General features: G+C 34.0%; 2 protein-coding genes and 1 pseudogene across 6 annotated transcripts in view; all 3 read right to left on the reverse strand.

Annotated features, from left to right (window-relative positions):
• The window catches only part of IRX14-L (Nucleotide-diphospho-sugar transferases superfamily protein), an 80,405-nt gene extending 59,816 nt beyond the window's left edge, over nucleotides 1-20,589 (reverse strand). Inside the window, exons 1-4 of one of the 4 annotated variants that reach the window (XR_013511398.1) lie at nucleotides 19,642-20,589; nucleotides 18,164-18,715; nucleotides 17,171-17,358; nucleotides 16,752-16,805 (exon numbers count right to left, since the gene is read on the reverse strand). Coding sequence is in view for 3 of the 4 variants with exons in the window: in XM_078301846.1 (XP_078157972.1) it covers nucleotides 17,187-17,358; nucleotides 18,164-18,715; nucleotides 19,642-20,447 (1,530 nt within the window). In the remaining variant the exon portion in view is untranslated. Of the gene's footprint in view, nucleotides 1-16,616; nucleotides 16,927-17,152; nucleotides 17,359-18,163; nucleotides 18,716-19,641 lie in introns of those variants that run through there. The other 3 variants (XM_078301846.1, XM_078301844.1, XM_078301845.1) reach the window with 3 other exon arrangements.
• On the reverse strand, nucleotides 676-3,940 carry LOC144553594 (actin cytoskeleton-regulatory complex pan-like protein). Its single transcript, XM_078301822.1, has 4 exons — nucleotides 3,528-3,940; nucleotides 3,050-3,151; nucleotides 2,397-2,800; nucleotides 676-1,914 (listed from the first exon to the last, which is right to left on the reverse strand). Exons 1-4 carry the CDS (start codon nucleotides 3,777-3,779, stop codon nucleotides 819-821), a joined length of 1,854 nt encoding a protein of 617 aa, XP_078157948.1. The 5' UTR covers nucleotides 3,780-3,940; the 3' UTR covers nucleotides 676-818.
• LOC144553284 (vacuolar protein sorting-associated protein 28 homolog 2-like) lies at nucleotides 11,811-13,928 on the reverse strand (annotated as a pseudogene). The gene is made up of 4 exons (XR_013511344.1): nucleotides 13,869-13,928; nucleotides 12,711-13,005; nucleotides 11,973-12,121; nucleotides 11,811-11,856 (listed from the first exon to the last, which is right to left on the reverse strand). The product of XR_013511344.1 is annotated as a vacuolar protein sorting-associated protein 28 homolog 2-like (transcript).
• Nucleotides 20,590-25,145: the final 4,556 nt, after the last annotated feature.

Consider the following 25,145-nt stretch of genomic DNA (forward strand, 5'->3'; position numbering starts at 1 on the left):
AGAGGCTAGAAGGCTAGAAGTTAGAAACCTAAGGCCCTTGCAATCCTTAAAAGCGTTGAAATGTACTTCAGACCCTACTACACGAACAACTAATTACAACTGGAAAGAGAGCTCAAATTTATATATTTTATTCCTTAATCATGTCTGATGTCTCCAATATTTTCTTTTTTTTTGTAAAAAATAACAATTATAGTTGCAGGTTAGGGTTACATAACATAAATCATTAAATATAATATATAACCTCTATCATTTTATCTACTTTTTGTAAAAAATTTATAACCATAAAGTTGTATTGATATAAAAAATCTTCTATTCCTAACTACTGTTTCAAACAACATCGAAGAGTTTGCAAAATCTCCAGTGAAATGGTCTTCTTGTGCACTAGATATTTATCAAAACAAAAGCTGAAATAACTCAGATAATTTTGCATCTTTTTATCTTCTTCATGCACATAAAAAATGATACAGTTCACATTCAATGATGTATTTGTCTAGTTAGGTTAGCTAAAATTTTAGCAGTATTTTAGTATTATGTCAGCACTGTGAATGTGATTTACCCCTTTTTATCATCAGTAACTCTACCATTTATTGAACCTACTGTCAACAATATTGGATCCTAAAAAATGCTGTAGTAAAAAAAGTAACTAATTACAACTGGGTAAATGAAACGATTAAATTACATGAAAAAAAAGTTGAAATGGTTATCCTTCTAGTCTGTTCATATGTTTTACAAATGGAGATTGTTTACATGGTGCGCAAATCGGGCATTTCACCACCGCCAATAAGTACTATCAAACTAGTCTGAATACTACTCTCCCATCAAATCTTTTGCTTAAGGGCATGTTTCAATTGAACCTTCTTACCTTCTATCCTTGCCTCCATTAGCTTTGACTTCAGGCTCTGCTTCTGGACCCCACGTGGCCACTCAATACACCCATTCGTGCTGCGAGCCATGTTTGTTTCACTGAAATTGGGAGAGCTCCACTGAACTGCAACTGGAGAACTCAAACCTGTTTTGCGCGATTTCAGATCCGGGGAATTACTTGCACTTGACCCTCTCCCGTTAGATATCTCACCACTGATTTTCTTGCAATCCTCACCGTTAGATGACCTCCATAGTTTCATGATAGATGAACCCTTCTTTTTGTAGCGTCTGGTGTTGGTTGAACAAACCTCACTTGTCTCATCCCAATCAGTACCGGTACCGGTACCACTAAATGATGCATTGTTTGACTTGTAGATTCCGTTATTGACTGAAGGTTCACTTCCTTCGAGAGAGTTACTTGAGCCATTTTCGTCTAAATTGCTAACTGTCTCCCACCCGCTCTCATCCTCTATCTCCCCATCTCCACTGCTCAACTCATTACCAACTCGCTTTAATGGTTTCTCAAGGAAGATATCGGTATCGGGACTATTATACTCCCCATTGGTACGACATTCTTCAATATCTCTCTCATGCACATCTTCTTGTGGCCTTAGTTCTTCAAAAACTGAGAATATATCTTCTGACGAACGGGGCCGCTGATATGAGAACTCTTTCATGTCACGCAAATTAGCTCTACTTACTGCCTCCATTAAAAACTCAGCCTCTCTCACAGCCTCATTTGTTACATCACGACCACCCTTTCCTTTTATAAAGGCATCGAGGTAAGTTTGCAAGTCTGTTAGCTCCTTGTACTTGTTTTCTAGTGCCAATTTCGCATCAAGTAATTTCATTTGTACTCTCTCTTCACGCCACACTTCGGCCATTTGAAGCATCTTTCTCTCTTCTTCAATTTCTTCTCTTGTTTTTAGGGTTTCTCTCTTTAAGGCTTCGACCTCAGCCTTGTCATCCGCTATTTCTTTGGCAAGCTCATCACAGACCTCCTCCATTAATTCACGTGCCTTTCTTTCCTTCTCATAGTCTTGCAAATACCTGCCATAATAGGAAATTTCATTAACATATGAATCCATTAGTAACATACTGTTGAAATCTTTTCTGGTAAAGGCAAGCAAGCTGTCCATAGGTACAACAATATTAAAAGAATAAAAGTAAAGAGATGAACTGCATTTTTGAACCAAATAGGACTTTTCAGCTTCCATATCTACTAGTAATTTAGCATATTACTATCAACTAACAAAAAATAACTTACAGCAATATTTCTTTGCTGATTTTCTTTACAAAAAAATAAATTTAAGGACTTGCCCCAAAGCTAAGCATCATGTACTCCACAGTTCAACAACTGCTAAGCATTTTGTACCCTACTTCCTAAATTTGAAATTCCAAAGGCCTTCCTCAAAATTTTGCATCACTTAAGACCACATTGTAAAATCCAAAAGAAAAGGCTGACATCATATATTAATGTATTTGTCATTATCCGCAGGTTATCAGGACATATTTTGATTACCAGTAGTTACCTCTTTGCTGACAGCTTAGCTTCTGTAAGTTCATTGACCAGCTTTGAATTCAAAATCTCAAGCCTATGGCGGTTTTTTCTCTCGCGGTTCAAATCATCCTTTACTGCCTCCATAATATTTCGGATCTTTTCATGTTCTCGACTTCTCCATAAAGCCTTCTCTTCAGCTACTCTTTTTAGGAAATGGTCCAGTTTTTTCTTTGTGCGCCGTTTTTCGGCCTCCAGATCACTGACACGTGTCCTGGCTTCGTCCAGTTCGGCTTGAATGGAGGATATGGAGGTAGCCCTAACCGTGTCAGGTCTGTATTCTAGAAGCTTTTGCTGGAAGTATGTTTGGTGTGTCTCGCTATCCCATTTAGTTGCTGTCTCTGCTGTGCTGTGCGGCGATTCAGCATAGATTTCATTCTACAAATACAAAAAAAAAAAAAAAAAATTACAAATTAATATTATCAAAACAAAATTGAGGGTTTAATGTGCAAATTTGTACCGAACTACCGATCATAGTTGAAGGTAGTAGCATATATGGCAAACAATCCTGGGTTAAAGGATCGAGCAACGCTTCAAGGGTTAGATGCACCTTTGTGTTACTATGCTTTAAGGATGGAGCAATGCTTTAGTCTAGAAATTAATTATTGCTTCAGAACTTGAAAGTACCTCATGAGAGATGTAACAATGTACCCCATCCTTTGTGTTGCTTTGCTTTATAGTTCTTAATTGATTGAACACTTTTGATCTTTGTTGACTGCTTGGATCCGGCTGTAATTAGAGAAAGCAACTTGTTAGTAGAAAATCAATATTAGAAAAAAATTAATAATAATAATCCAATAAAATACTTAATTGGATTCAAAGCAGGATTCGCTGCAAGAATTTAACCAGCATTTGCATATCACTATACTTTGCTAAAAAAAAATATATACATATTTCTTAGAAAAAAGTGTGATATGACTTTACTTAAAAAGTAAAATCAAGTACTAAAAAAAAGGTAAACGGGTAAGAGAGCTTGCGATCAACTTAATTGACAAAAAGCGTGTGTTTAAATTAAGTTTGGTATGAATTTGAATGAATGCAGCTGTGAACCCATAAAAGATGAAGAGAAGATGAAGAGAAGAGAAGAGAAGAGAAGAGAAGAGACCTGAAACCCTAGTTTCCAGATGGCCGCAGCAAGCTTTCGTGCTGAGGGTGGCGGTAGCACTGGTACATTAGCAGTGTGAGCAGTAGCGTGGGCACCGTCATTCTTCCAGCGGAGATAAGGAGTAGGCGGAGCACTGGGACTGCCGCAGGAGGAGGTGCCACTCTTCCTGGACCGAGCTCCAACGGCGATGCGGCGGCGGCGGCGTGGGAGATCGGACGCAGACGCAGACGCAGACGGAGGAGTTGGTCTCATCTCTGTCTCAGTCTCTGTCAAATGCTCTTGTGACGACAGTGACAGTGCTGCTGCTGCATTGTAGAGAGAAGTAGATAGAGAGAGATTGGGGAGAGGAGACAAGGGCGAGTTTAGGGGAGTAAGTAAGGAAAAGCACTCTTCAATCTTCAGTCTTGACTGAGATCTGTAATCTCTTGTTGGGTTCAGTAAATGCGATCGAGAAAACAAATACATTATTATTATTATGAAGAATCCGTATCACCCCAGGTACCTGAGCTGCAAACGTCAAATCTGGACCGTTATTTTTACTTGGAACGAATCTCAAAGCAAAACCCAGATCGAATTTGGCTGGCCCACATAAATTATTATTATTGCATAGCATATGCCGCCGTCTGGAATAAGACACGATAACAAGGCCAATTACTGGGTGCCCACCGTCACTCAACTAATCTACTACTAGTACTATGTCTATGTCTATCTCTAATTCTCTATGCGCGCATAATATCATTAAGATATCAATAATAATAATAACCAGAAAGGAAAAAATGAAACTATTTCAACTTAATTATTTTGTTCTATAGAGTACTGCTGCTATTTAGCAATCATAAGATAAACTAATAATTAGGATAAGACTTCATTTTACAAATTTTTTTATATTTTTATATCATCAATAATTAAAATAAATTGAACGAACCATTGGTAGAGAAAAGACAAACAATAATTCTAGTTTAATTAGTTAGGCAAATAGCAAGATCTAAAAGTGTGGCACATGATCCAACTCAAATGCATTTCCCTTTTATTGATTGATTCCCAAATGCCTATTCCTGTTCCTATTTCTATTCATGGCATTCATGGATTGTACAGTACAACCACTAGTCATGAAATTCCAGTGTCAGTGTGTGTGTGTGTGTGTCCAAATTTAATAGGGGTCTATCGTCTATGTAAAGAAAGAACATTTCACATGATCAGTGGGTTGGAATTCAAGATTTTCCAAGACACATGTACTCATATCAATTCATGTGGCATGGCCGCATGGGGCATGTCATACAAATACAATCAATAATTATAAATTAATATAGTGGTGCATAAGCATAAAAAAAAAACATATAAAGGCGTGTGGGTCCATGTGGCAGTCACCTTGCAAATCATGTGGCTTCAAACAAGATTAGGTCGTAGTGGGGTGCGGTGCAATGAGCCCATGTGGCACTTCTCCCATAAAATCTTTAATATAAGTATATATATATAACAATTGTTGTGGTTGATGTATACCCATTTTAATTGGTTATATTTTAAAGTGTTGACAATATACGGATCTAGAGATTGCGGTCTGATAGTAGCCAGCAACTGCATATTCCATAAAATCTTATTTAATAAATAAAATTGAAATTAAATTTGTAGAAATAATTTTAAAAGTTTCAAATAAGAGGCTAATGCAATTGCTAGGAAAGTTTTATCGTCTGAAGAGATATTTTTTATCAGATGTCTTTAAAAATGAAAAAAAAAAAATGAAAAATAATATTGTATCAAAAAGTGAGAATTGCAACATTATTTACGTCTTATTTTTATTGTGGAGATGTAAATCCACATAATATATATATTATGCCCCAACATTATTTACGTCTTATCTTCATCGGATGATGAATCTGAATCTGATTCCTCATCATTCGATGACAATTGGCCTTACGGTCTTTTCTACAAGATTGACGACGTGCGTACTTGGGGAGAATTGAGAAGAAGCAAGAGAATATGGGAGAATGTTAACAAGAATGGAGGCAAGCGAATCAAATTCTTCCCTGAAAAGAAAAAAAAGGCGTACCAATAAGTGAGACATGAATAGGTTTTTAATTAGGGATGTAGGGATGGGACCGTTAACTTAGGCAAATGTTATCTAGTTGACTTTGTTGATTTTTGGTATCTAGATGAATTGGTGGGGCATATATTTTAGTATACAAAACTGCATGTTTGTGGGGTATATATTTTGGTACTGGGGAAGTATTGTTAACAATTCTAGTTTACTTACTTTCTGTTGTGATTGGGATGTGTTATACTAACTTCCTTCCTATTGTGATATGTGTTATATATACTTGCTTGCTTAATTGTGATATACTTGCTTGCTGTTGTGATTATGATTTGTTTAATTATGATGTATTACTCTTGCTTGCTATTGTGATTTGTTTATTTAGACAATTCAAAGGGAGATAAAAAATCTACATAAATGTTTCTTTCTCCAGGAACAAAATATTTCCAACGGCTATCCCTTGGAAGTAGTATAGTCTGAATCAATAAACATTTTCATGGACATTTTCTGAAGTATTTCCATGAACATTCGCAATAAAATAATATAAAGACTAAGCAAAATATTTCCAAGGGCTAACTCTTGGAAATAGTATGACCAACTATAAAATAATATAAACTGAGCAAATAAAACATTTTCAAGGGCATTCTCACAAGTATTTTTATGAGCCTTCGCAATAAAATAATATAAACAGACTAAGAAAAATATTTCCAAGGACATTTTCTCAAGTATTTCCATGAGCCGTCCATATAATATAATAAATGGTCTATTTTGGTGGGTGGCGAATCATGTCAAACTTTTTCCAATGGTGTAAATGATACATTTCTATTGGCAAACAAGAAGCATTTCCAAGCGCTACCTTTTCCAAGGATTTACCTTTGAAAATTGTATGCTGTGTCAGAACTCTGACAGGAAAGCCCATTTTATTTCCATGGAGCCTTCATACTCTTGAAAATGGCTATTCGGACCCTTGCAAAAAGTGAGAATTCTAGTAGTATAAGGTCCAGACCGGTCGATGTGGGTGCGAATTTATATGATCACCTGAGGTAACACAGATTTTGTGTTTAGATCTAGACGGTTTGATCCGTTTTAGCACAAATATTAAAGAGATCCCATGCATTCCATTTCAGACTTGATTGATCCCGGATTCTTATCAAACAGTCCTCTAAGGATATGCATGCGCGCATGCACTATGATGTTTATATTTCTCTGTTGTATCGTCTTATATCATATCATATCATATATTCTTATCCAACTAATTTTTAAGAAAAAAAAAGATAAAAGTTATTTGATTCTAAAGATTATAAAAAAAAAGTTATTTGAATTTTAAATATATAATAATTTTTAATTTAGAGGATATTATGTAACTAATAAGACAATATATATATATACGGTTCTAATAAGAATAATTTAGATCTAGTGAAATATATATATACCCGATCAAGTACAATAAAATATGAGTTGTCTGTTTCATTAAGATTAAGATTAAGATATTTTTGAACAATTACATATTTACATATATAAATCTCAAAAGTCAAAACAGACCTCTAGCTAATATCATATCATAGTACGTACTGTATTAATTAATTACTTTGGGTCAGGCTGAGAGTATTGTACTCCATTAAAATTTCTGTGCAGTTGTACTTGTACCTAGCTAGCTAGCTACCGTTTAATACTTGCTTATATATACTTGATCTTGATGATCTGGCACCAATATAATATAATAGTAACTCTACTTTTTATTAATTTAGATTGGTATAAGATTTTGACAGCACAAATTAAACACTTTGCATAATATATATATATATTTTGCTGGCAAGCTATTCGATCGAGTATCCCCTGCATGCAGTATCAATCACAATTTATTAAGGATAGAATTAATTAATTAATTAATACTCCCTCTCAAGCCAAAATTATTTCAGAACCTTTTAAAATATATATATGAGCTAGGCTCCGTTATTAATTAATACATCTTCATTATATATAATAGGTAATAAATTAACTGATCATATTCGAAACCCTAATGGCATGTCTGACTTTTGAAGAATATATAATGAGATCGACAATTAATATTCTTACCACGCATCTGATTCTGACCCCAAAGGTTCAGTATTTACCTCGAGGCATGCATTTGCACCAACCTCAATTAATGCAAATATTTTTATTTTTTTTGGGATCAACCAATGTTCTGATCTGAAATTCTTAATTATATATTCACATGAACTGTAATTAATTAGAGTATAGTATATATATATACCCTCTTGCCAATCGCAATTTGCAAAATTTTGTGCAGTTGGGACCTACCGTTTAATACTTACTTGCTGATCTGGCATTATAAGCTTAATTTTTACAGCACAAAATTAAACACTTGCATGATATTGATATGCAAAAAGGTTGTCCAAATTTATGTCAGAATTTAATTTGGCTAGCAATCTAATCGAATCGAATGGAATGAGCATTCATATATGCTTCCAGAGGGGAGGGGTTGAATTGCTTTGAGATTCATGCTTGCTTTATTAATTAATTAAAACGGACGCCTCAGATCTCATTCTATACGTACTGGATCTGGATCTGGATCTGAATTCATGATGGTATGATCTGATCACATTTTGCCAAGTTGGCATGAAGCTAGAAATTATAAATAGAAATTAATTACACTTTTTTTTTCATTTCTCGAAAGTACCCCATGCCTGATGCATTGATGCATCACACATTTCAATTGGGAATGTCATGATGGCATCAAGATCAAGAACTGATTTGTAGTTTCATTGGATCAAGTGACATTTAGTTTCCTTGGATCAAGTGACATTAATTACTTTTGAATTGTAGTTTCCTTGGATCAAGTGACATTAATTGCTATCTCATGCATCATGATCGATGAAAAAGATAAGGATTAAGTTACAGTAGTTTCCAATTTCCAAACTTGGTCTTGGTGCATATATATATATATATATATGTTTCTATTCTATTAAAAATGAGCTCAAAGACTTTACTCTCCTCTGCTAAAAAAAGTAGGACCAATTTGATTTGAATCTATTTTAGTAGTCTAGTTCTGCGCTAGCTGTCCTGTATGAAATCAAAACTACCACTCTGTTATGAAAATTATATATATATATATTCTCTCATCTTTTCTTTTTGTTTCAGGAATTAAACCATTTTTTCCTTTGTATATATATAGCATCGATCGTTACTGCAATTATATTTAACGTGATTTTCCTTACATGTCACACGAATTCTCAATTTAATGTGTGAATTATAGAAAAAGAAAAAAAATAATAATGTTTCTTATGATCGAATAAGCTAATTAGAGGGGGCCATGATTGATCTCACAGAGAGCATATGCATTAATTGTTTTGACTTTTGAGTTGGCTATAACCGCGCGCAGAGACAGACAGAGATGATACTGTTACTGTTGGGATCGAAGTCCGGAAGGAATCCAAGAACACATAAAGAACAAAACAATTTAGTCTCTGAATTAATTTAAGGCCATTTCTTTTATGTTCATCATTCTTTTTCTTTTTAAAAAAACATTGAATAGTAATATCCTAGTTTTCCACCAAAGTATTTGATCTTAATTAATTTACACACTAATCACTTAACAGAAATTAAGGATTTTTTTTTTAAAATAGAATTGCATTGAAATAATTTAATAGAACAAGCCCAGACTGTTGGAATTTTCGAAAACTAGCCTCCACCGATCCCTAGGATCGGTGGAGCAAAAAAAACACATCTTACACCGATCCCTAGGATCAGTGCAGCCCATTTATCACTCCACCATTCCCTTGCCACAGAATGTCACAGAAAATCAGAAAATCAAAACAAAATAGCCCTCCACCGATCCTGTGGATCGGTGTAGGTTTTTTTTTTTTTTTTTTTAAACATAAATTTCTAATTTTTTTATTTTTTTATTAAAATATTAGAAATGTTGAATATATTTCTTTGAAAATAGATGAAATACAATATAATTTGATTTATTAGAAATACTGCAACAAATAACCTGGATCAATATTTTTCAGGCCGAATTTTTCGCGGCTGTAAGAAAAATTAATATATTTCTTTATGTGTTATTGGAAAAAAAATAAAAATGCTTAGATTCTGAGTTATTGATCCCGGTTCAAAAGTCACTTCTATGTAATCCAGAAAATATTGTGATCTTTCTAGGACATTTAATTTATAAAAAGTTGTATCTATTTTTGAAAAAAAACAAAAACTTTAATTTATTTAATGATTATTTTTCAAAAAGAATTCTCAAAATAGAAACAATTTTTTATTAATTAAATGTACTAGATGGATCACAATATTTTCTAGATTACCTAGAAGTGACTTTTGAACCGGGATCAATAACTCAGAATCTAAGCATTTTTATTTTTTTCCAATAACACATAAAGAAATATATTATTTTTTCTTACAGCCGCGAAAAATCCGGCCTGAAAAATATTGATCTGGGTTATTTGTTGCAGTCTTTCTAATAAATCAAATTATATTGTATTTCATATATTTTCAAAGAAATATATTCAACATTTCTAATATTTTAATAAAAAAAAATTAGAAATTTCTGTTTAAAAAAAAAAAAAAAAAAAACCTACACCGATCCACAGGATCGGTGGAGGGCTATTTTGTTTTGATTTTCTGATTTTCTGTGACATTCTGTGGCAAGGGAATGGTGGAGTGATAAATGGGCTGCACTGATCCTAGGGATCGGTGTAGGATGTGTTTTTTTTGCTCCACCGATCCTAGGGATCGGTGGAGGCTAGTTTTCGAAAATTCCAACAGGCTGGGCTTGTTCTATTAAATTATTTCAATGCAATTCTATTTTAAAAAAAAAATCGAAATTAAGCATGCATTTTCCTAAAAAGTTTAGAGATGGTACGTCAATTGCTCCTTTTTAGTAATTTAGTACTCGATCGGAAGTTCAAAAGTCCCTATTAATTTTGAGTGTGTGTATATATATATATATATAGATAGACATCATCATTCATCATGGTGTTATATATATATATAGCGCGCACACCAATTTTATGATGTAAATGCTAAAGTGGGTGACAGTTTTGATAGCTAGCCAATTGTCAAATTGAAAGCAATAACCATCCATACCTTGTTAACATATTTTAGCCTTAAAACAACAATACGTACGTAGTAATGAGGTATATATATATGCTAATTTTAATTTTTAAATAAAATAGCTCGCGCGATAACAATTAATTGTCTAGTTTATTTTCATCTTCCCCAATAACATGAACCCACTTCTAATATTGTTAATTAATACTTTGTTCACATTTTATTAAACGATGATTGCTAGTTGTTTATTAATTATTCCATTTTTTTGCACACAGTTCACACTTTATACGAAGAATATTGACCCATATATATTTTCAAAACAACCAACCACTACCATTACTAATTTACTGATGATTTGATCAGTGTTGTAGATAACGATATATATATATATGCGCTCATCAGATAGACATGGTACCGTCAAGAGTTTAATCGGGAATAATTGGCCATAATTAACCAATTAGTCGGAAAAATTTGTGACGGTTTGATCACCACCAATGACTAATCGGGTTAAACACTGGTCTAGAGTCTAGACAATTAATATATATTAACTACCGATCAAATCAAAATCAAAACTTGTAAAACTATGGGGACCAGAAAGGAAACAAAAAAGGATAAAACTTTTACGGACTACCTCTGCAATCGATCTACTCTTATTTTAGTTTGTTCTATATATATTAAAATAAATCAAATATTCAGTGGCATTAGCAGTATATAGACTAGCAAAATACATGTATACTCTAGCTAGTACATATATATATATTTTGTCACGGACAAATTAATTCGATCGGTTGGCATGTTAAGGCTCCACTAAAGAGCCAAAACCAGACAAAATTAAGATAGGTGACAAAAACACATCATGAATTTGAATAATTGAACAATTATGGGTTAATATATTCCAGAAGTTTAAGTACGGTACAAGTATCTGATATGGCAACCTAGCTTCTGCAATAGAATGAAATTTAGTAAGTGGCTAATGTGGCCAAGTGGATCAATATATATAGTGGATTATAGATCCTGTTACTCAGCTGAACACTATGAAAGCAATTATATATATATGCAAACAATGACTGAGCATTGTAGTAATACTAGCTATCCCTACACCACACCAAATTTAATACAACTAAATCCTAATAAATATTTTTCAACAGATTCAAACATGCATGAGAATATACAATACAAGGATGCTCCTCTTATCACAATTAATTTGATGAGCCCAACACAACCAATAATTGAATTGCCAAAAACCTGCATTGCACAGAATATACAAACTTAAAGAAAAGTATAATGCAGCCACAACTATACAATTAATTGCACCTTACCTTACAGTGATCTTACCTAGCTACTAACACCATATATTAAACATATATTTTATGATCTTGTCAGCTGCTCCCATCTTTGCCAACCTGGCGAGCCATTCTCTCACCTTCACTTTACCCTCGAAGTCTGGTGGCAAGAGATTGCCGGTGAGTTTGTTGAAGGAGGCAGATAGATCCGACAGTAGCGGGTGCACCTGTTTATATGTTACAAACTTATTAACAAACTACAAATGCAGTGTATATATTAACCTGACATTCATTTAAGTCGTACAGTACCAGAAAACAAAGGTTTCTGGTGAAATTTAATCTAAGAAAACAATAATAATAATACAAATGAAGTCTAACCAGCAATTAAAAGTAAATCCATTACCAAATAAAAAGTATTGGAATATGACATCACCATATTTGTTTCCAGTGATTGTAACAAAGAATGTCAATTGGTTTTCGGGCTATGTGAACTGGCAATACCCAATATATTCATGTGAACAATGTTACAACTTACAAGACAGGTTAAAGAGGACATTTAGACACTCGCAAGATGCCAATAATGACCAGTACCAATATGATAGCAGCTCATGAATGAACCATTGTTGTTATAGTCAAGCCTTCTAAGAAGTTACTTAGATAGAAGTAGAACGTTTATTTTCTTAGCTTGCAAGGACATATAGGGGTATTTGTTCTTCCAATCTTCCCAGTTTTAAAGTATTTGACACTACTGGCAAAGTCTATACCAGTTACCAGTACCAGTATGAATGATTGCATTATAAATTTATAAATAATGACCTGATCAACAGCGATCATGTTGAGTTTGATGGAGTCCATGTCAGTAATAAAATTGCAGAGGCAGTGGCTGTTGAAGCGCCAGAAGTGATGAGGCGATTGAGGGCATGGGGGCAATCGAGCTTGTAAGCCTCAGCAAACCGCTCAATAGACGGCACAGAAGAACTGCGATGGAGGCGGAGAGGGTTTTAAACTGCGCAATGAGTTTGAGGCACTCGGACTCGTAGGAATCAGAGGGAACGAGGTCGCGGATGTAGGCCTTTTCGAGCTTCTCGGTGGTATTGATGATGGCGAAGAGGTCGCCGAGGGGGATCAAAATCTTCAGCAGCACAACTATAGAGTTGACTAAACCTTAAAAATAAGATTTTAATTGAAATAAAATCTCAAATGCTTGCATAAGCTTCTATTCCTACTTAAGTCTATTAGAATTTCATTTTCTGACATGGTTGTGCTGACTATTAATTTCCTTTCTTCTTCTTTTTTTTTGAAAACTTGGAAGATGCTCCCAAGGCTGCATTAATGTAAATTGCGTTTCATATCAGTACCAGTGGTACATACATATACATTACACCTCTTAGCTACTATCTTATACCCCTCAAACGTTCTTTCTAATCCAATTGACTTCCTATTATTAATTAATTTCCTTTTTACCAAGGTCTGACAAGGAATTGTGAAATTTTCACAATGAACCCTATTGTTTCTAAAAATCACATAATGCACTCAAATTTGAGACTTGTACCAGGTTAACATAAAATTATAAATTTATAAGTTCATGTGAGGCTACACAAAAGTGACATTTATTTATTTTATTTTTAGGAGGATTGATATGGCTGGAAGAGATTTTAAGAGTGAATAGAGAAGGAAGAGAAGCGTGGAAAGGAAAATGGTGGGAAATGAAGATTATCTCTTCAGCTCCCGTCAAAACGAATCAGTAAAACAAAAGAGCTTAAGAAGTTTTGAAAACAACGGAGGATTGAAGTTTAGAAAATGCGGGCAGAGAAGAGAAGGGCATTTGAACCATCTATTTTAGTTAACAGTGGAGAAGGGCAGAGAAAATGCGGGCAAAGAAGAGGAGAAGTTTTGGGATTTTATTTTCTCATTTTAATCTCAACCATCTATTTTAGTTAACGGTGGAGATGAAGGATCGCAGCAGATTTTGATCCTGGCCAAGCTGTCGAGGAGCTCACGCTCGTGCTTGTCGTGCCACAGATGTACCTCCATACCCACCAATCTGGATATTGGGGATAGCCGATAGCCCGATAGGAGATGGCGTAATTGTAAAGACTAAAGTTCTGTTCGGCGGCATGCTGCATGCTAAGGAATAAGAATCAAAAATTTTAAACTAATTTTTTTATTAATTTTTACATCACTTGTCAGGATTATAAATAGGCAAATTCTACATTTATCAATTATCAGGAGGTGCGTGATATCCATTTTCTGAAAAGTTCAGCCAAGTCCTTGTCCGAAAGTTACCATCATATTGGAATGCTCAAATATATGTCATATCACCTGGTGAGTATTAACACCTTGCTAATAATCACTATTGTATACATTTTATTAGAAAATAGATGTCGGAATTTACGAAAATGCTTTTTTTTTTTTTAAAAAAAAAAAAAAATCTCCCCTATTCATCTTTCTAAATTAACATCTTAAATTTTCAATCCCGCAAAGTGAATTTGATAAGGATCTTATAACGGTCTCTGCACTGTAACTACTATAATCGTTTGAGAGACCGCAAAAGCTCCAACGTTGAATTTTTTTCTAAAATATTAATACCTATACAATAAGTATTTATAACTTAGATGAACAAATTTTACGTAAATAATGGTCTCTCCAATCAAATTCTCCAAATGTTCCCGTACTATCTCCACACTATAATTACCATAACTATCTAGGGGGGCCGCAAAAACTCTAGTGTTAAATTTTTTTTAAAGTATTAATACCTGTGTACAAAATATTTATACCTATGTATAAAAGTATTTATCTATGAGGTGAACAATTTTTATCCAAATAATAGTCTCCCTAATCAAATCATCCTCGCACCATAAATAAATGTGCTACGAGGGCCGATCACTGGGAATGAAGTCAACTTGCTTCTAGCACCTACTAAAATAAAGAAGAATAAATAATAAAGGACTATTAATATCAAGTATTTAAAGTGTTTATACCTATGCACAGAAGTATTTATATGTATATATATTGTACAAAGTTTAATCTTCAGGCATTCGATCATATCAAGTATTAACATCTTATTTTTCAAATATTAATATATTATTTTACAAGTATTATATCTATTATTGAAGTATTTATTACTATGTGAATAACTATTTTTGTTAGAGGAATGTTGATGCATGAATGATTGGAGAAAGTTGATGCGAGAACCATTAAGGGACTGGAAAAGAAATAATGATAACAAGTTATGAATCAAAGTATTAATATCTTATTTTCTAAGTATTAATATTTTATTTTCTAAGTATTAATAATTAAGTATTTATATCTATAAAGGTTGACGCGGAGACAAGTCAGATTATATAACTAGTGACGACCATAGTACAACATTCCTCTATTATTGATGCGGGGATTCATATAATTATTCATTTGATAAACGATGAAGACATATTGTATATGTCTTCATATACATGTTAAATTAAGTGTTAATTACGTGTTAATTAATACTTGTTTATTCATATAATTATTCATTTGATAATCCTTGTTTATTAAGTATTAATCTTACTTATCCTTTTACATGTTAAAGTTAACAGATAAGAGACATAACAAGTAACTACTGAATAAATTGTTAACTTTTATAATAAAATAAAGAAAGCATCAAACAAATAAATATATTACTTTAAGCAGCGTAACATAAAAACATATTAACAAAAATAAATGTAATTACCGGTCTCAATATGTACTTCTAAATTAAATTTTATATTTTAAAAAAATATTTATTTAAGTACATATTCTAGAAATTTTATACTTGATCTGAAAATTCTTAAAAAATATTTACATAAGTACATATTCTAGCGTATATTGTTCTATTTTATATTTTTAATTTTATACTTGATCTGAAAATTCTACACCATATAAAACAGTGATTTTCTACCCATCTAAAAATAATGATAGACAAATTCTAAAAGATGTAAAATTTTGTTTATAACTTTATAAGTACATATTCACATGTATATTACATTGAACAGTTTAGATCAATTATTATAATTTTGAAAACAAAATATTGATCCGTAGTACGGACCAATCCAGTATCATAGCCTCACTCATTACTAATTAAATAAAATTATATATAGTACATTTTTCATAACAGTATATCATATAGTTAAAATGTATGAATAGAATATGACATGTAATTTTGAGAGTTAAAAGACCTCATGTTTTATTATAACTTACCTCTTTTATTTCTGTTTTTAAAATTAAAATAATTAATTCAAACCACTCAATATCATCTCCATATTAAACTAAATTTTATAGTTTTTGAAAATTTTTACTATAATTTTAGATAGGTACAAAATCACCAATTGTAGACTATTTTTAAAACAATGATTTTGTATCAATTTTTAAAAAAATAGTAACAATATTTAAAAAAAATTGAAAATTTAGTCTCCAAACATAGTTTAATATGGAGATCATGCTAAATAGTTAAGACTTTGAAAATATAGATAAAAAATAAGAAACACAATGAAACATGAGATACTTAAACCCCTTGTAATTTTCTATTTATCAATTATTAACGGACAAATATGTGATACTTGTACGCTTATTTCACTAACTAAATTTTTTCTTTATCCTATCCTCGGTCAATAAGCTAATAAAAAAAATATTACGTGTGTCAGTCTTATGAATATGACAAGGATAGAATAAATGGATAAAAATATTTTATTGAAAAATTCAGCGGTATAAGCGTAAGAGGAGCATGAAACACTTTCTTTATCATTCTCAAGTAAATATACAAGACATTTCTTACAAGTTAAATCCTATGATAATATTAGAAGTACATATAAAATATTGAGAAAAATCACTTGGGAAAGAACCTGTGGCATAAACATTCTCACTTTCTTAACTTGCATACACCGAGACTGTCAACACCTTTCAACGTATAGAATCATATACTTTAGAAAGCACAATAATAAAACAAATGTAAATTCTACCAAAAAGAATAGAAAGGAGATTGTATCCAGATCTTCATCAATCCTACATTGAGGAATTCCTGCAAAGGCGAAAAAATACGCTATCTGTAAGTATTTACCACAATAGACCAAGTATAAAAGTTAAGGTGAGCCTAATTAGTTGCAAAGGGGATGATTGATTGGGATTGTGTAAGGTCCAATGGCTAATTGAGACTTGATTCCGCAACAATTTTTTTCGTTCTCTTATCTCTTGTATAGCACTGGTTAACAATTGGCTAATTCAAAATGTTACAAAATGAAGCGTACGAATGTTTTCCTAATTACCTGTTTTAATGAAGGATCAGTTGTCTTGCCCTGGCAAGGTGTTCTTCCTCTTAGAGCTGCTTCTGGGCTTGGTTCTTGTGAACCGTCTGTCATCTTGCTCTAGCTTGGTGCCTGAGAGATCATCAGTTTCCTGCCATGGGGTCCGCTTGGCAGATACCACAATTTCTAAAGGCGGGTCAATTATCCACCTATGTTAATTGCACCATGAGCCCAAATTACAAGGAAATCATACAAGTAAATTGCAAGCATGTGGTAACAAACTACCTCACAATAATGGTATTGGGGGCGGTCCGATGGGCATCGGACCAAATTCGATGTGATGCCCGGTCCAAGTTGTCTGATCAACACCAAGATCGTGCAGACAACTTCAAGATCCATGCTGATCAAGTGAGCACGAATCTTAATGCGGATCGGACGGCTCCGACTGGGCATCGATCAAATTTGGTCCGATGCCCATCGGACTGGCCCCCACTCCCATAGTAATACACCCCTCAGCAGTAGCAGTTCATATATCAGTTAAAATTGTTATTACGGTAGTTGCCACCATACCGGCTAGGTCTTACCAGTTATCATTTAGCCTTTGCTATGTTTGTACGTATGACAAAATCAACTCTATCTTTCTTTGCTAGATTTTGTTGCATAAACAAGTTATGCTTTTAGTATTCAATGGAGCCACTTTTTAGGCGCGATTGCATGATTGATGGACACTTCAGGTTCATTTAAATAGGGTTTCTATTGCACAATTGAGAGCTCTATGCACCTTAAATGTTGGTTCAAATACCAGTTTTCATGCCAACGTAAGGATTCTAATACCAGCATCCAACTACATGAGAAGTTGGTGTCACCTAGCCAAAAATAACAAGGGAAAGAGCAAGGGTTTTAAATTCGAAACATTCAACAGTAACGTATCCAAAAACACATTAACCAAGGGAAAGCGCACAAATTCCAGAATAAAAAGAGAAGGCACAGAAGAATACAAAAAAGGCTCCTTACCCTGGAGGGAACTTGCTATCAGCTCTGGCCTCAACACGCATCCACCAGAGCATCACCTTCTTCCCGCAATCCCCAAGTGGTTCTACAAAAGAGGCATCATTGACCAAGGCAAGCGGGCTCTCTATCTCCTCACCATTCTCCCCGATCTTATCCAAGTCCTTGACCCACTCCGGTCGACCCTCCTCAGCGTCCTTCCAAATCATCCTTGCATTCAACACAAAACCTGACCACTCCATCTTCCCTGGCAATACCATAGCGCTCTCGCCAACAAAGGTGGCAGATTTCTCAGAGTAGGGGATCGAGTTGAAGGTGTGCCAGCCTATCAGATGGCCGGAGGAATTACATGCAGGGCCCTGGACAGGAATTGGCGGGTTGAGTTTCTCATCTTCAGTAAGAAGGGATGGGTCAGGTCCGCCAGAGTGGGCCAGGATGCCGACTGAGACAGAGCCCATCCATTTTACTTTCTGGATCTCGTCAAAGAGATCAAGGCTGTGGACGTTGCTGTCGTCAGCAAATAGAACAATGCCATCCATATTTCGCTCTCGTATTACCCTACAGTAGTAGAAAAGTGAACCACAGAGAAATAAACACGATCAATTAATTAGTTCAAAGATGGCTTTCTGGAATTAGAATAGAGAGAAGAGGTTTGCATTTCTTCACTAAAATTAGAAACTGGCAGTATCAAATTATAATTCTCCACCCAAAATCTACCACAATTTTATGCCAAGAGAACACAAAATATGTTATATTTTGGCACACATCAGTTGGAAGCGTTGAAAACAAGTTATAAAACAATGTCAGGGAAACTGAAAAATGTGCAACTCAAAATTGTTTTAATTGGTAAACCTCCATTCTGATGATCCCATGTATTAATCAACAGATACTTCATACTTGATGACATTTATCTTTCAAGGTCAACATTAAAGATACTTTTTATTTGTCAACAAAATAAAGATATTGCATGATTTTTTAAGGTACTTGAGGGCTTCTTTGGTGGCAATGAGCTGTAAGGACAAAAAGATTTATTAGGGAAATATGGGAGAGGCAAAAACCAACTTCAACCTTTTCTAAATTTGGGAAAAGGTCATGTGAATGAAAATGTACAAAACCCAGTTCACTTATTCACTGTCTTTACTTTTGATGCTCGAAGAAGTTAATGTAACTAGTAAAGATTTTGGCCAGAAGCACATACTATATCTTTGTCCTAATTCAGATAACTCAAGCCTGTTACCCATTCCAACAAAGTAACAATAAAACCTGATATATCTAGAAGTTGGATGTCTCAAAATGCTATCCAAATTATTGCCCAAAATTATTTCTAGAAGTTGGTGTTTATCCAAATTATTGCCCAAAATTATTTCTAGAAGTTGGTGTTTATCCAAATTATTGCCCAAATTTCTCTCTAACCGACAAAGCACAGTGAACTGCTTCCCACAACAGAAAATTTGAAAATTAGTAAAACAAAGAACAGTGACTACCTCAATCCAAGTAACCGCATGCGATTCTCTGTGAGATGCCTCTCAGACCACTCAACTGGCATTTTCTCATGAAACGGTATGTGCAAAAACTGAACCCTTGACCGTGCCAAAAGACTGGCCGTCTCATTAGTGACACCACCTGCCTCCACCACAATCCAGGTTAGCGGGTATGGTACATTTCTAAGGCAATGTATCAACCCCGTAAGGTGCAGTGCCTGAAAGGTTCTAGCATAGGTTGGAGTGATTACAATTAAAGGTCTAGGGCTTTTCACACCATACCACTTTCTCTGTTCTTGTTGCACTCTTTCTATGATCTGGTGGGCCCGTATGACCTCAGTCGGATCCGGGTGTGGCCATGGTCGGATCAGGATCCCGTGACGGCCAACTACAATCTGACTATGACTTGAACCCTGATTGGACGCCTTGTCAGAGAATTCAATTGCAGAATTGTTGGGTTTGACCGCGGATTCAATCGGAGGCGTATGGGTTAGAGGGAAAGAGACAGTTAGGGTTTCCGTTCGTGTTGAGGTAATAGTGGTAGTAGTGGTGGTTGTGTAGGTGTAGATAGTGTTGGAGAAGAGAAGAACGAAAATTAGGCGAGAAAAACGGAATCCCAAGAAGAGACTGATGAGGCAGCAGAGGCCGTGGAGGAGAAGCCAGAAGGTGGAGGAAGAAGGTCGGAAAGCGGAGCCATCGGAGGCGGAGGAGGCAGCCGGAGACCCTAGCCCGCCGCCTTCTGAGCCGCCTGAGGCAGAGGAGCGAGAGGCGGCGGTGGCACGCCTGGTGCCTTGATTATTGTGGAACATTGATGGCCTTGTAATTCCCTTGCTTGCTACTTTGCTAGGGATGGAAGAAAATGGAAGGAAGGGAAGGGAAGAAAATGGAAGAAAATGGAAGAAAATTGAAGGGAAGGGAAGGGAAGAAAATGGAACCAAGTCGAGTCGTGGATTAGTAGGTGAGAGGTAAGACGTGTTCAAGTGTGTTTAAAGATTTAATATAAAAATAATATATATTTTAAATGAACCTGGTTCATCTTATACGGTCGCTTCATGTTTCACGTTAATCACTCTATGGCTCTATGCGACGGGTAAATATTTTAAGAAAGTAGTTTTAGCTTCATACAGCGCACACAGGATACCTAGTGCTGTTTTGATTCTATGCATAAAGGCAAACCTACTCTGTTAATTATTTATCCCCCAGCGAGTAAGTGACTATGGTCCTCGTGCAAATGTATTTTGCTGTAACGGGACTGGTTGATTCTTTGGAAACACGGGAGAGAGACATGCTGCTGGTGCTGGTATGAAGTCTGAACTCTGAACTCTGAACTCTGGAGAGGGGAGAGGTCTATAGTTTTTCTGGTGAGCCGTCAAAATAAAATAACGGAAAAAATAATGAAAAACCAATTTATTAGGTCATTATCATTTATATATTTTTCTCTTTTCTTAAAAGAGGTTACTTTATTAGTTACTAAGAAAATTAAGTTGTTCCCGCTTTTGCTTTTTAGTTCCTACTGTCAGGTAAGTCCACCTTTTCCACGGATTATACCAACCCTTATTTATTGCCTTTGACTTACAAAAACTAACATAATCACAAATTATTGAAGGGCATGGTTCAATTATATGGTGTTTTCATGTCTCCATCGTATTTTATATCTTTATTTTTATTTTTAATTTACAAAATATCAATTTGAATCACTTAATATATCTCTATATTAAAACATGATTGAAAATCAAACTTTATATATTTTTTTTAAATTTTTTACTACCATTTTAGATAGATACAAAATTGTTATTTTTGAATGGTCCAATATCTTATGAAAATAGTAATTTTGTAAATATCTAAGAAAGTAGAAACATATATACATATACAGAGGAGGATCCAATTACATTCTTATTTGATGACATCGGATTGCATTATATATTTTCAAAATTCAAACAGTCGAATGTTGAAAAAAAATTTATTTGAGGGCTTCTTCGGTAATTCCTTAATCCCAGCTTTAATAAAAAAAAATTAAATTTATTTTTTCTTTTACACAAAATCTGTGTATTATATCTAAATCTAAGGGTGTAAATGGATTGGATGTTATCCAATTTTGTCCGGATCCAAATTAAAAAAATTACTTAAATTATCCGATTCATATCTATATCTGAAAAATTATAATAGATAAGGATATTGTTTGATCTCTAAATGTTCGTATCCGACCGTTTACATCTCTAAATCACAACAAAAAGTACTCTATGTTCTTAAAATGAATTATTAAACTCTATATATATATCAATAATTTATTACTTGTATTTTCTTTTTGTTATACCAATGATTTATTACTGATATTTTTTAGTCTCATAGTATTGATATGTGATCTTGTTGAGAAACTAGAAACAAAAAATGCAGCTGGTTTAAGGCTCTTTTAGTTTTTTTTTTCTTTTCTTTTATCCTATATGCTTAGAAAGAAAATATTATCAAGCTTGAGTTGGTATATTCCGATGAACACTATGACATAATTAGTGACCGAAATGATATATATCTTGTAACCAACAAATTTGTTATGAAAAATATTAGTTCTAATTTATGAATGAAAAAATTATATTAGATGATATTCTTTATTAGAATGTACACTAGTTTTTATTTTTAATTATCTGAATTATATTCAAATCTGTATTTGTATTAGTCTGACGATCTGTATTCATATCCGTTAATATCCGATTCGTTTCTGTATCTGAGACTGTCCGTATTCGCACTATCTGATCCGTATCCGACCGTTTACACCCTTAATTAAACCAAGGATATTTCTACAATCCTCTGCAATTGAATTTCTCCACTCAAACAAATGAAGTTATTCTACGCACTGAATTTCACCCAAAATAGCCAAAAAGTTAAATATAATGATAAATTTTTATTTGTTCATCCATATTGTTAAAACAATAACAATAATAATATTCTGAATCTCAATTTGATAAAGACTATATATAATTTTTAAAAACGTTTTTGGCGTTTCAACGGAAGAACTCGTCTATGCATCCAAGACCTTGAACGCATTTGCGTTGTCTTGTACTTACGAAGATATTTTTTCAACACTTTAATGCACTAATTCAGTCAGATTTGCTGAATACATGTATACAATTTTTAGAAAGCGTGATAAACAAATTTGAAACCTCGGATATTACTGTTATTTATTCTCCTATTATGGGAAAATTTCTAGTGTAGCCATCAAAACTTTTGAAATAGCTAATTTTCTCATCAAAACATGTTAATATCCAATATACCCATAAAAATTTAACATTATTTCTTCTATCCTATTTTATTCATTAAATATCATTATTTTGTTATTTTAAAAGTACAAATAACAAATATACCCTTCCTTTCAAATGGAGATTAAGTGAGACATAATTGAATGGAGATTAAGTAAAAATAAGTAGATTAAAAAGTAAATTAAGAAGCGTCTACACGAGAAGAAATGCAAAAAGAAAAAAAGAAAAAAAAAACTCTATACACTAGTGGATAATCCATATATCTCCTTATCTATGCATGCTCGAATGGAATTTGCTAAGATTTACGTATAACCAGACAGTGGGTCAGGAGGTCCACATCTGGCTAATGCATATTTGTAGGAGGGCAATTTGATCTCCTGAAAGAGCAAGAAGCAGCAAATTGTTGCGAGATCGACAACAAAAGCTGAGTACACGGCTATGACATTAGGAGTTGCCGAGATGCCGTGGCTGAAGAGGTTACTGGAAGATCTCAAGGTGAATCACAGACCTAAAATGAAGTTGTGGTGCGATAGCAAGTCAGCGATCAGCATTGCCAACAATCCTGTGCAGCATGACAGAACCAAACATGTGGAGATCGATAGGTTATTCATAAAGGATAAGCTAGAAAGTGGGCTAATGAAGCTGAGTCATGTAGGTACTGGAGATCAAGTAGCTGACTGCCTCACCAAAGGACTTAGCTCAATAGATCTAGTTAGGTTGTGTGACAAGATGAGCTTAATGGATATCTTTTGCCCATTTTGAGAGGGAGTGTTGAGATTGATGTATGCTTATGTATTATATAGGACTATAGGGTCCTTTTGGTAAGATAGAAATTATAGAATAGTTTAGGGACTCGAATAAAAATGTAATACCTATATAGGCCCAAAAGAACAAAGAAATTAATACAATTCATTTTGAACCACTTTTCTTGTGAATTAAATCCATATTAGATTGCATTCAACTCTATAGAACAATGGAGAACATAATTTGAAATTTAATAAAAAGAAATGGTAATGAGTGAATTCCTTTAATAATTTGCTCAATCCCTCCAAATATGACACACTCTATTTCTGTGAATTGAGCTGAGCTTTCTTGATTAAGGAATTGAGGCCGACGATTCAATCCCTCTGATGAGAGGAATTTAAATTTACAGACCAGCCTCAATCTGAATATTTGTAATTTGGAATTCAAAAAAACAAAATATTTGTAATTCGGTTTCTGACAGTTTCAAGTGTACTAGTACACTTATTACACTGGTACGGACTGTACCATTTACCAGAAAACTGGTACCAGTCACCAATTAATATCAGATAGGGAAGGGGATTTACACAAATCAAGGTGAGGCACGAGGTTGATCCAGTCTGCACTAATTTAAGCAATTTAACCATTCAAGTTTTTTCAATCAAGCAAGCTTTAAATTCCATCATGACAATATCAATCGATTCCAGCAAATCGGCCTCCAAATATGCTCTCACCATTGATGCTTTCTTTCTTTGCTCGGTCAAGAAGGAAAATGGTTTATAACAACAACTTAGCAGGCAGCCACTGCCAGGGATTTAAAAACAAAACAAAAACAACTTAGCACCATGCACTCAAATTGACCACACGGTAAAAATAAAATAAAACATATGGATCAAGTAATGACTCCAAATGGAATAATGGAATTATGAACTGCATATACACCATATCAACGAGAATTTAATTCCATTCGAGTGTTTGACTGAAGCAAAAAAGCAACGCCTCCAATCTTTCAATCTGGTTGAAAGAAAGGGTATATTTGTCATTTTAGCTTTTTAAATGACAAAATAACATATTTAATGAATAAAAGGAGATGGATAAAATAGTGTGAAATTTTTATGGGTATATTAGATATTAAGATGTTTTGATGGGAAAATTAGCTATTTCAAAAGTTTTGATGGGTACACTAGAAATTTTTTCTATTATTTTCTTTTAAATTTCAAAAATCCACATCTCGGACGCCCCCATAGACGATGAATCCTTATACTCTGCATTAACGTACCGTTTGAGTTAATTTTTGAATTGTATGAGCAGAATTTAGATAAATCTGGACCACACCTATAACACACGAGTCCTTTAATATTAGTGCAGATCTCAATCAGACATTCCAGATCTTAACTCAAACTTTGAGTTAATGCAGAGGATACGAATTCATAGACGATACTTCCAAATGTCGAAGATGGTACATATGACAAGGTTGATAACCAAAACAAAATGGAAAACAAAGCCAAAAAATAT

This window comes from Carex rostrata, chromosome 4 (assembly GCF_964058835.1).
Source record: "Carex rostrata chromosome 4, lpCarRost1.2, whole genome shotgun sequence".
Lineage (NCBI taxonomy): Eukaryota > Viridiplantae > Streptophyta > Magnoliopsida > Poales > Cyperaceae > Carex > Carex rostrata.